Source organism: Melanostigma gelatinosum (genome assembly GCF_949748355.1).
Source record: "Melanostigma gelatinosum genome assembly, chromosome: 6".
NCBI lineage: Eukaryota > Metazoa > Chordata > Actinopteri > Perciformes > Zoarcidae > Melanostigma > Melanostigma gelatinosum.
The window spans coordinates 23,406,767-23,417,851 of NC_136639.1; the positions used below are offsets into that span (position 1 = coordinate 23,406,767).

The window sequence follows — 11,085 nt, forward strand, 5'->3', positions numbered from 1 at the left end:
CAGCCCTTCTTAGGCCCACCATAACTGATAAAGAGCTGCTCCGACCGCCGTATGCAAGCGGTGGCCTCCACATAAGCTCTGAGGGCCCGCACTGGGCACAGCAGCCTTGACCTCTCCTCCCCTAATGGGGGGTCAAACTCCGCAAGCTGGATAGGCTGGTTGATATGAGAGCGTGTCAGCACCTTTGGGAGAAACGCTGCATTAGGCCACAAAGTAACCCCCGATCCATCTAAGTTCCATTTCAGACACGATTCACTCACCGACAGGGCATGCAGCTCGCCTACACGTTTAGCTGAAGTGATGGCAAGGAGAAACACCGTTTTGGTTGCCAGCCATCTTGGCTCTGCCCGTGCCAGGGGTTCAAAAGGAGGCAAGCACAGGGTGTCCAACACCAAATGTAGGTCCCATGCCGGGGCCTTCGGGGCGTTCGTGGGATGCAACCGCCGAGCCCCTTTTAGGAAGAGGGACACCAGTCTGTGGCTCCCCACTGTGCCATTGTCGACCCTAGCATGGTGCCATGAAAGAGCGGCCACGTATACCCTCAGGGTAGCGGGAGACCGGCCCTTATCTAACAGGGACTGCAGAAACTCAAGTACAACAGGTACGGGGCACTGCACCGGGTCCTTGTTCCGAACCACACACCAGTAAACACCAGAAAACAGCCTCCACCTGTTTTCGTACTGCAGCCGGGTAGATGGTGCCCTGGCATTCAGGATAGTTCTTCTGACTGGCTCTATGCAGCCAGTCAGCAGCTGGTCGGGCCCTCCAGCAGCCAGACCCATAGTTGGAGGCGGCTGGGATTGGGATGCCAAATCCGACCTCCCAGTTGCGACAGGAGATCCCTCCTGTCGGGGAGGTGCCAGGGTGTCCTGCAGCAGAGTCTGTGCAGTAGGGAGAACCAGATCCTGGCTGGCCATAAGGGGGCCACTAACAAGAGTCCGTGGCCCTGTTGAAGGACTCTGAGAAGTGTTGGCAAGATCAGAGGGACCGGTGGAAAGGCATAAAGAAGCCCCTCTGGCCACGTGTGAGCCAGGGCACCCTGACCCAGAGGACTGGTCCTCTCCGTCAGGGAGAACCAATGGGGACAGTGGGTCGACATCTCCGAGGCAAAGAGATCCACCTCTGCTCTGCCGAAGAGACCCCAAATGTTCTGCACTACATCTGGATGAAGCTGCCACTCCCCCGGTGGAGGCTTGTGATGGGACAGGAAATCTGAGACCTGGTTCCGTTCCCCTGGTAGGTACATTGCCCGAAGGCTGGTAAGACGAGGGGCAGCCCAGGTGAGAAGGGCACGGGATACCCGTAGCAATTCTGCAGATCTGGTGCCCCCTTGATGGTTTATGTGAAACACCGCCGAGGTGTTGTCCGACCGGACAAGCACATGCTTTCCCCTCAAGTATGGCAGAAAATGCTTGAGCGCTAGGTGCACGGCCCGTAGCTCTAGAACATTAACATGCTCTATGTGGTCCTGAGCAGACCACTGCCCCTGAGCAGTCCTGTTCTGCCACACTGCACCCCATCCTGAGAGGCAGGCATCTGTTGTGACCACCTCTCGGCGGAATGGGACCGAACCCATGGGGACACCGTTTGCCAGGTATGCTCTCTCCCTCCATGGGGATAGTGTAAGAAATTTGAGCAAAAAAATGTAGTTAGTAGATATAATAAAAGTGTTTAATAATTCATAATTAATAATTCATAATTAGTCATAATCATAAGGGTTTTGGGAATGCATAATTAAGATAAACATAAAGTGATGTAGGAATAGTAGCAAAAAAAACATGAAGCTTCTGCCAAGTTGCAGAAGTTTAACTTTCATACTGAAGGATTATTATAGAAGGGGTTAAAACGTAACTGACAGTCATTGAATGTGTTAGTAGACTCAGGGGCAGACAGCCGAATACACTCCTGGAAGTTAGCCAATAGGAATCGAGATAAATGGAAGAGGAGGTGTTACGAACAGAGGTGGGAGGTTTAATTTCAAGTCTTTTTTCCTCTCTCTGTGATGGCCCTCGGACGACAGACGTGTTTTTCACCTGAGGAGCCGAGTTGAGGTTTTTGCAAATGGGGTTTTATTGTTTTAATATTTCATAGGAGTATGTACTCCAATGTGTAACTGTGATCGTGCTTGCATCAGTGGAATTAAATTCCTTATAACTGTAAATCAGTTTCGGTAACGTTTTTAGCGCCGTGTGTCTGAAAAGCTATCATTCCACGTGTGCTGGCCTCAACAATAGAGCGAGTAGGCACTGCTCTGATACTACTATTGCCCTGTGTCTGTGCCACTTGGCATCCAAGTGAAAGCTGTTCAGCCATCTCTGCAGGGGCCGCAGTGACAGTAACCCTAATGGAATGACCGCCGAGGCAGCTGTCAGTTTGCCCAATAGGCGGAGAAAAAGAATGTAGGGCACCCGCCTGCCCCCTCGGAAGGGAGAGAGGCTGTGGAGGATGTCGTCCACCCGTCGGGGTGACGGACAGGCACTCATAGTGACTGTATCCAGAGCCACACCAATGAAGGTTATGCTCTGGGAAGGGCTCAGGGAGCTCTTCTCCATGTTTACCCTGAGGCCCGACCGGGCCGCGTGAGAAAGAAAGCGAGCCGTGTCCTGTGCCGCCTGAAGCTGGGATGGCGCACAGATCAGCCAATCGTCCAAGTACGGCAGTATTTTCATGCCCTGTGATTGCAGGGGGGAAAGGGCAGCAGCAACACACCTTGTGAACACCCGTGGGGAGAGGGAGAGCCCGAATGGGAGCACCCTGAACTGGAAGTGACCGTCTTGAAAGGCGAAGCGAAGAAACCGCCTGTGGTGAGGTACAATGGGAACATGGAAATAGGCATCCTTCAGGTCGACAGACGTGAACCAGTCTCCCCTGGAAACAGCCCGAAGGACGTCTGCTGTGGTCAGCATGTGAAATGGTAACACCCTCAGGAACTTGTTTAGTCCCCTCAGGTCCAGGATTGGGCGCAGTCCGCCGCCTCTCTTTTTCACATGAAAGTAAGTTGAGTAGAACCCCCCGGGCTGTGACAGGGGGGTTCCCTTGACCAGGAGCTAACTCCTCAGGGCTAGGGATTGTACCGGATCGGTGATACTGGTCATTTTGACCCGGCTGGAGGTTGGTGGCCAGCGTCGGAACTGAAGCTTGTACCCCCGGGTTAGGGTGGACACCACCCAGGGGTCTGAAGCATGAGCTGCCCAGTAGCTGATGTGCTGCTGGGAGAAATAACCGATAGCCGGCCGGGAGACATCATCTCCTGTACCCCCTGCCTCTCGAGGCTCTGGGGGGGGGGGGGCCTGGTAGTCCCCAAGTCCGGAGGTTGTCTAGGGGGAACGTAGGTAGGGTTTTGTGGGTAGCGGTCCGGCCTCCCAGCAGTACGCTGAGGCCTGTGGCAGCTACTGGGGTGAGCTGGGGGCTGAAAATGGCCCCGGGGGGATAGAGTAGGGCCCCTACGTCTGCGGGGTGCGGGCATGTCCCTGCGAAGACCAGAAAACTGCTGCCTGGTCTGGCTAGCCTCAACAGTCCGCTGAAGCGCCTGTATAGCAGCTGACCCAAACAGCTCACCCGGTTCCACTGGGATAGTACGGAGGGTCCTCCTACATGCCTCAGACAGGGGTGACTGCGCCAGCCAAACCTGGCGGCGAGTCTGGACCAGGGTGGACATCAGCCGTCCAAGTTCCCTCGACATGAGCGCAAACGCCTGCAGTGAGGCATCACTGAGGCTGGTCGCGGAAGCGTCGGAAGTAGCCTGCTGCAGAGAAGCTGAGAGGGCAAGCATGAGGTGGGAGAGGGAGTTGCCAATACGACCCATGCGTGCTGCTGTGTCATAAGCCCTGGATAACATGTCATCCGTGACCCGACATTGGGGTCAAGGGCACCTGGCATCGGGCCTCAGGGTCTCCTCAGGGGAAACTATGAGGGACGCAATAGTCGGCTCAACAGCTGGCATACGGGTGAGGCCAAACTTTGCCGCGTCCTGCATGGCCGCCAGGGTTCGGCCCTCTGATGTAAGACGGGACAGAGCCCCGGTGTCCCTCCAGCATGCATGTAGCTCCCTCAGATATTCCTCGGAGGGAGGAACAGCAAAGGTGGTAGGGGCGAGAACACGCCTGAAGAAGGCACTCGCAGGCTGGGGTTCCGGCTGCTGCGTATCTAACTGCAGGCGTGCCAGTGCCATGCGAATGACAGACCCCATGGAGCTATCGACTGCACCTTCCGAAGAGCCCTGAGCTGAGGAACGGGAGGCAGGTCCAGAAGCATCGGAGGGCCGCTCTTCACTGTACTCAGTAAAGAGCGTGGCTGACGCCGACAGTGACATCACGTCCTCCTCTGAGCAAAGCTCAGCCGCGGGTCGATCTGGTGCTTCAGCCCCCCCTACACTAGGTTGGAGGGCCAGTACAAGCGACTTCATTCAGCCATCATCAGGCTGCAGAGGAGCCATACAGCCGGGAAAGTCAAACATGGCCGACTCTAGGCCAGTCTGAGCGGACACTCTGCTGAATGTTTGAGAACGGCCGGGGACAGTCAGTGAGAGGGGAGCGAGGACACTCTCTTCACTAAGATAGTTGCTGCCGATATTGGTCTCCCACCAGTTAGCTTGAGCGAGAGCACTCTGCCACTGTGGAAACAGGTCAGGAGAACAGTCCTAGTGAGAGGGGAGCGAGGACACTCTTCACTAGGATAATTGCTGCAGATATTGGTGTCCCACCAGTTAGCTTGAGCGAGAGCACTCTGCCACCGTGGAAATAGGTCAAGAACACAGTCCTTCTAGTGAGAGGGGAGCGAGGACACTCTTCACTAGGATAGTTGCTGCAGATATTGGTGTCCCACCCGTTAGCTTGAGCGAGAGCACTCTGCCACTGGAGATAGGTCAAAAACACCGTCCTTCTAGTGAGAGGGGACTAGGATAGTAACGTTAGATAGCCGATAGACAGTTGCTGTAACTCCTGGTGTGCTACCCGCTAGCCTGAGCGAGGGCACTCCGCTAACTGTGATATCCGCTAACTGATATGGCCGTAATGTTCACAACAATCAATGGACACAATCAGAGTATTTAGCTTAGACACACCCGAGTATCAGCTTAGTCTAATAAGCCGGAGCGAACGCTCTGCTAACTGATCCGGCCGTAATGTTTACTGTGAAGGGCGGCCCGACAGCATACTCAACGCTCACGTTAGCGCGCCACTCGATTAGCTAGAGCGGAACGCTCTGCAAACCGAGGAACAACAACGAACAATGGTTTCAAACAATGTCAGTCGATCTCACCGATTGCTGCCCATTTGGGTCCGCACGGCGCAAACGCCGTTCCCTCCCAAGAGGGACCGCTTGTCGCAGCCTTTGGAGGGCGAAGATCCGCAACCCCGACCGGTGGTCACAAGGCTACCGCGACAAACTCTAACATATCTTGCTTGTAGACACAATATATATTTTTCCTACTACCATGGTAGTCAACCTGCGTAGCGGGAAGAAAAAAAAGGACTGAACTCAGGATGACACCGGAACTTATAGACGACGGGAGTCATCTGAGGTCATGAGTGACTTTGTTGATATAAATATTCGACCTGCGCATGCACGAGACGGAAGATATCCAGTGTTAAGCACTGCCTCTGGCGGTCAGTAAGGATGAAATAGAACGGGAGTGAGGGATGAGGAGGTAAGGAAACATGAGAACACCAGGACACACATGGAGAACTCTGTCAAGCTACATATTAGACAGAGTGAACATCTTTTCTTCTACATAGCTGTCCTCAGTCTCATCTGCTTAACTTGGTCATGGAGGCATCAACATGTAATAGAGATGTTAAATTAACAGTGAAAACTCATCATAGCTTAATTTAACATCAGTATTCATAATTACACTTCATGTTTACTTCTCCTGATCTTTAGCTCCTATAACAAGGTCCATAGGGGCATCTCAATAAATAAAAATGTTATATTATATTATATAAGTGTTATTTACTGATTGTTTTCGTGTTGGAATACATGTTAAATATTTAACTGCCAAGTAATAATGCGTGTTTGATACTTACATTTTTTTTGCATTAAATCATACTGGGATGTTTGCTGAAATTGATAGGATGGCCCTACCTAGAACATTTTCCACCAGTCGCCACTGATCAACACCCTTAAAACCGGCAAAGCCATCGGACTGGATAACATTTTCACTGAAGAGATCAAGCATTTTGGACCTCTGATGAGGAAATGGATCCTCAAGATGATGAATAAGTGCATGCTGACAAAAAACATCCCAAAAATCTGGAGGAAAACCAGGATTATTGCCCTTCTCAAACCAGGCAAAGACCCAACGCATGCAAAGAGCTTCTGCCCAAACTCTCTGCTATGCCACCTCTACAAGCTGTTTGAGCACTTGATCCTCAACAGGCTTGCCCCTGTTGCTGAACCAGCCATCATACCTCAACAAGCCGGATTCCGACCTGGCAAATCTACAACAAGCCAACTTCTGAACCTCACTCAACACATCGAGGATGGATTCCAGAAAGGACTGGTAACAGGAGCCGTCTTTGTCGATTTGTCTGCCGCATACCACACTGTGAACCACTACCTCCTCCTAAAAAAGATCTTGGAGTTGACAAAAGACCTGGCACTCACAGACCTCATTGGAGCCCTTCTGAAAGACAGGCGCTTCTTTGTTGTCCTGTATAACAATCAGAGTCACTGGCGACAACAACGGAATGGTCTACCTCAAGGTGGTGTGCTGGCCCCACTACTGTATAACATCTACACCAACGACCAGCCAATAGACCAGAACACTGAGCGTTTCATCTATGCAGACGATCTCTGTGTATCATCCCAAGAGAACTCGTTCGAAGCAGTAGAATTAAACCTCACCACAGCTCTAGAGGAGCTAGTCCTCTATTACGAGCGCAGCCACCTACATGCCAACCCTGCAAAGACCCAAGTCTGCTCCTTCCATCTCAGGAACCGTGAAGCCAACCGACCACTCAACATCAAATGGTCTGGAACACCACTTGAGCACTGTACCCACCCTGTCTACCTTGGAGTAACCCTGGATCGTACTCTCTCCTTTAAGGAGCACTTCAACAACACAAAATCCAAAGTCGGTTCCCGAAACAATATCCTACGGAAACTGACCAACTCCAAATGGGGAGCCACAGCACACACATTAAGATCTACTGCTCTGGCCCTGTGCTATTCCTCTGCAGAATATGCATGTCCAGTTTGGGAGAGGTCAACCCATGCCAAGAAACTTGACCCAGCACTGAACAACACCTGCCGCCTGATCACTGGCTGCTTGAAACCCACCAACACAAGCAACCTTCACCTCCTCGCTGGCATTGCTCCTGCTGATATTAGACGCGAAGTTGCCAGCCGAGTCGAGAAAACAAAATCTACTAGTGATGAACACCATCTCCTCCATGGATGTCACCCTCCGGCCCAATGGCTAAAATCAAGAAGAAGCTTTCTCAGCCATGTCCAGCCCCTAATAAAGTCTCAGGAAGAAACCAGACTCTAACTCTGGAGGGAAAAGCTTGAGAATGACCCTCCTCCAACTGTCATGGGAATACCCCCCACTGAAAACCTTCCCCCTGGCCCAGAAGCACCATGGGCTCAATGGAAAACACTAATCCGCCTCAGAACAACAACGGGATGATTAAAAGCTGCTCTGGTCAGATGGGGCTACAAGGCTGGCCCAACCACATGTGAATGTGGAGAATGAGACCATACTATGGAGCATTGCCTTGTCTGCCCTCTACTACCCAACCCTTGCAACTCAAAAGACCTTGCAGTGTTCAATAAAAATGCAAAGGACTGTGTAAAGAAATGGGAAACTGTCATATAACCATCACGCTTGAGTGGAACGAAAAGAAGAATCTAGTGTAAGCTCCCTGGGAAATAACAATTTGAATCATATTCATTTAACTGACTTAACTTATTTCATCTTCCACAGATTTGCTGTAATTCATCACATGTATTGCTTGAACAGTGAAAATTGGGAATTCAATACTAATACAACAGGAGTAGAACGGATATTGGACTGTTTTCCGTAGTCATTTGAATGGTACAAAAGAAGAAGTTGTTATGGTGACAACGCACAACAGTGTACAGCTCGCTGGGAAGAGAGCGGACGGGATGGCCGGCTAGTTAGCTCGGTAGCTTGTCCTCCACAGCGGCGGGGAGAGAGGTGGAGGGGCCGTTAGACCCACCAGCACAAGTCATTTTCTGTAACCAGTGTAGCATTAAAGCATGGCGTAAATAGCAAGCTAGCTAACTAGCCAGCAACTTACCGTGAGTCGGTTTTGTTGACACGGAAGTGAGCCCGCTACAACGGTCGCAATGGTACACATAAAAATGGCCGCCTCTTGGACAATCCTGCTACGTTGGTTTGAATGGGAATGTCAGGGTTCTACACGTATTCTATTTCTATGGGGAATTAATTTAATGACTTTGAGAGTTTGACTAGCTGTTGATCTGCGTGCAACTATTCAAGATAGTAAACATGTAGAGAGAAGATTATTATAAATGTAGCTAAAAAACAAAGCAAGCGTCAAACCCAAAAGTCATTATTAATGGTGTGTGACAGATCGATAACAAATATGTAAAAATTACTGATTAACCATTAATAAAGCTACTAATTGGCGCTCATAAACCCTTTATATAAAGTGGTACTGAGATTTTAATAAAATAAGAGATGGCCAACGACCAAATGGAGGCTAAATCCTCTTCTTTACACTGTATATTCCAAAGTTTGACTTCCATCTACGAAAGAATGCTTCACTTAATCTTTACAGCTTCTGTCCTCTCTCTCTTTTGTATCAACACATCCTCTCTTCACCTGTCATACAAAAAGTTAGAGGCTGCCAAAAGAAACAAAATAGCTTTTGTAATAAGCCCCTTTGAAGAAATTGAGGCTTTCACAACACCTGTAATCGTCAATGTAGCAACCTTTTAAAACTGCCAAAAGGGCATTTTAGTGAAACTACCAGTCTGCCAAAGGGATTGCGTAGGTTCAAATACCTTCCAAAGAAGAGGCCACAAGTAAAGAGCTGTGGGGCAATGACGTACCCCGATCACCATCATCAAACCAGTTTATACTTCGCCTCTGCATGCAGAGAAAAGGAAGGAAATACTTCTTGTTTAAAAAAAAAAAAAAAAAAGAAGAAAAAAAATCTTTGCTTCATTGATCAGCATTTTTTGTGGTTGGGAGCTCTGTATATAAATCCAGCAGATGCTTGTTGATCACACAGAGGGAGTTGGGCTGAGAACGTCAGACATCACACTGGCAGAAGACAATATGTTTACACAAAGACAGACGTACGCGGAGCACGGTAAGGTTCTAGTTTATTACATTTGAAATTATTTAAATTAGGGGAGTTTGCAGTTTGTTTAAATTAACTGAAAGGTCCCTATAGAAAAACCATTACAGTTTGATGTTTTGGTGATGTAGCCCTTTCTATAAAAGTAAAAAGGAGAATACCGTTATACCAATAACAATTTTTTTTTGAGTAGTAAAAGTATCACAGCATTTGTGAGATAAAGAATCTTATTTCCCTCCATGTGTTCCAGCCCTCCTCTCAGCAATGGCAGCGCTCCTTCTCCTGACCACAACAGTGCAATCTGCAATGCTGACTAACAACCTCCCGACCACAGCAACTCCTGCTCTGTGGAACTCATCACTGACCACACAGCTCATCAACGGTAAGCCCCCCCCCCCCATGACTCTGTAAAGGATGACCGGTTTGGTAAATGGTAAATAATAAATAATTTGACAGCAGTATGGGTCCTACCTCCTGCCACAAGAGGAAAATAAATAAATGAAACATGTTGTCACTTATTCAAAAAATATTTTAATTTGTATTAAACAAACCAATAAAGTCCATTTTTTTATTTCTTGTTCATTCAGTTTTTATTTGAAAAACTATTGTTTTGTCATGTATCGATCATTTTTGCTTTTTTGTTTGTTGATTCATTTCTATGACACAAATAGGCCCCCACACATTTAAGTTAAAAGGTTGATAATTGATGATGAATACTCTCTCTCTCTCTCTCTGCAGGCAGTACGGAGGAACCTCAGGTTCTGCTCTCGAGCAGATCGTGCAGAAGTGAACATGAAACGTTCTGTGAAAACGGTGGAGAGTGCATGTACCCCCAAGACAGCGACGAACCCTCTTGCATGTAAGCGTTATCTCAGGCATGTTTAAGCCTGGCCTATAGGCTCACTGTGCATCCTGAATGTGTTTTTAGTTTTTTATCCACATGCACATGTTGGTTCGTGTTCGACTCTGGAATACGCTCACTTATTTATGCGTATAATCCCCAGCTGCAAGACCTCCTACAGCGGGCATCGCTGCATGTTCTTGAACCACCGCTCGTACACTTCGCCTGAATTGGAGCAACTGCTTGGCATCAGTTTTGGGGTCACCATGCTCGTCATTGTCCTGGCCTTCATCATTTACTGCCTTGCTAATAAGAGGTGAGTATCTGCAGGCTTTCTCCATACAAAGCTGTATAAAGGAATAGGGGCACGTAGCAGTGGGAGAAATATAGTATTCACATATTGAATTGTTAATAAGAATACAAGAATACGTTCTAATTCATATGGTTGTTGTTTTTCTTCTGCAGGTGTATAAAATCAGCACCGATCAAAAAAAGCTGCACCGTCTGAGTTGTCGGTGTGACCCCATGTTTGTCATCATCTTCATCGTCATTATGAAACATGAACCATCACACTGTATAAATCACAGCATTGGCAATGATTTGCAAAGCAATTAAGAAACCATCTTTGGACTTTTTAAGGAGGAGGAAAGAGCAAACCGTGTCTATTTATGTTCAACAGATATGATTCATTGTCCTTTAAAGAATGATTTATTTATAAATATATGATATTTATTGTATTATAGCAATTAACTTATTGAAAGTGTTCAATTTATTTTAGATTTTGTAATAAATTTATGAAAAATGTACGTGTTGTTGAGATTTTTGTGGGTAAAAGTTGAGTAAACACACACACACACACACACACACTTGTTACTTAAGGAGATGGATATTTTGTCTAAATGGGAGACTCCACAAGCATGTTCTTTGTTATGGCACCATTTTGGATTAGAACAT

The 11,085-nt window shown here is 48.3% G+C and overlaps 1 protein-coding gene across 1 annotated transcript; it reads left to right on the plus strand.

Annotated features, from left to right (window-relative positions):
* Window positions 1–9,185: 9,185 nt before the first annotated feature.
* On the plus strand, window positions 9,186–10,804 carry LOC306779242 (epigen-like). Its single transcript, XM_079271075.1, has 5 exons — window positions 9,186–9,302; window positions 9,541–9,672; window positions 10,029–10,149; window positions 10,295–10,447; window positions 10,597–10,804. Exons 1-5 carry the CDS (start codon window positions 9,203–9,205, stop codon window positions 10,637–10,639), a joined length of 549 nt encoding a protein of 182 aa, XP_079127201.1. The 5' UTR covers window positions 9,186–9,202; the 3' UTR covers window positions 10,640–10,804.
* Window positions 10,805–11,085: the final 281 nt, after the last annotated feature.

Bases quoted from the DNA above. Each gene is read 5' to 3' on its own strand.
- LOC306779242 (XM_079271075.1), top strand. From the start codon at position 9,203: ATGCTTGTTGATCACACAGAGGGAGTTGGGCTGAGAACGTCAGACATC. The intron at 10,150-10,294 runs GTAAGCGTTATC...TATAATCCCCAG, and splicing joins AGCGACGAACCCTCTTGCAT to CTGCAAGACCTCCTACAGCG. The intron at 10,448-10,596 runs GTGAGTATCTGC...TTTCTTCTGCAG, and splicing joins TACTGCCTTGCTAATAAGAG to GTGTATAAAATCAGCACCGA.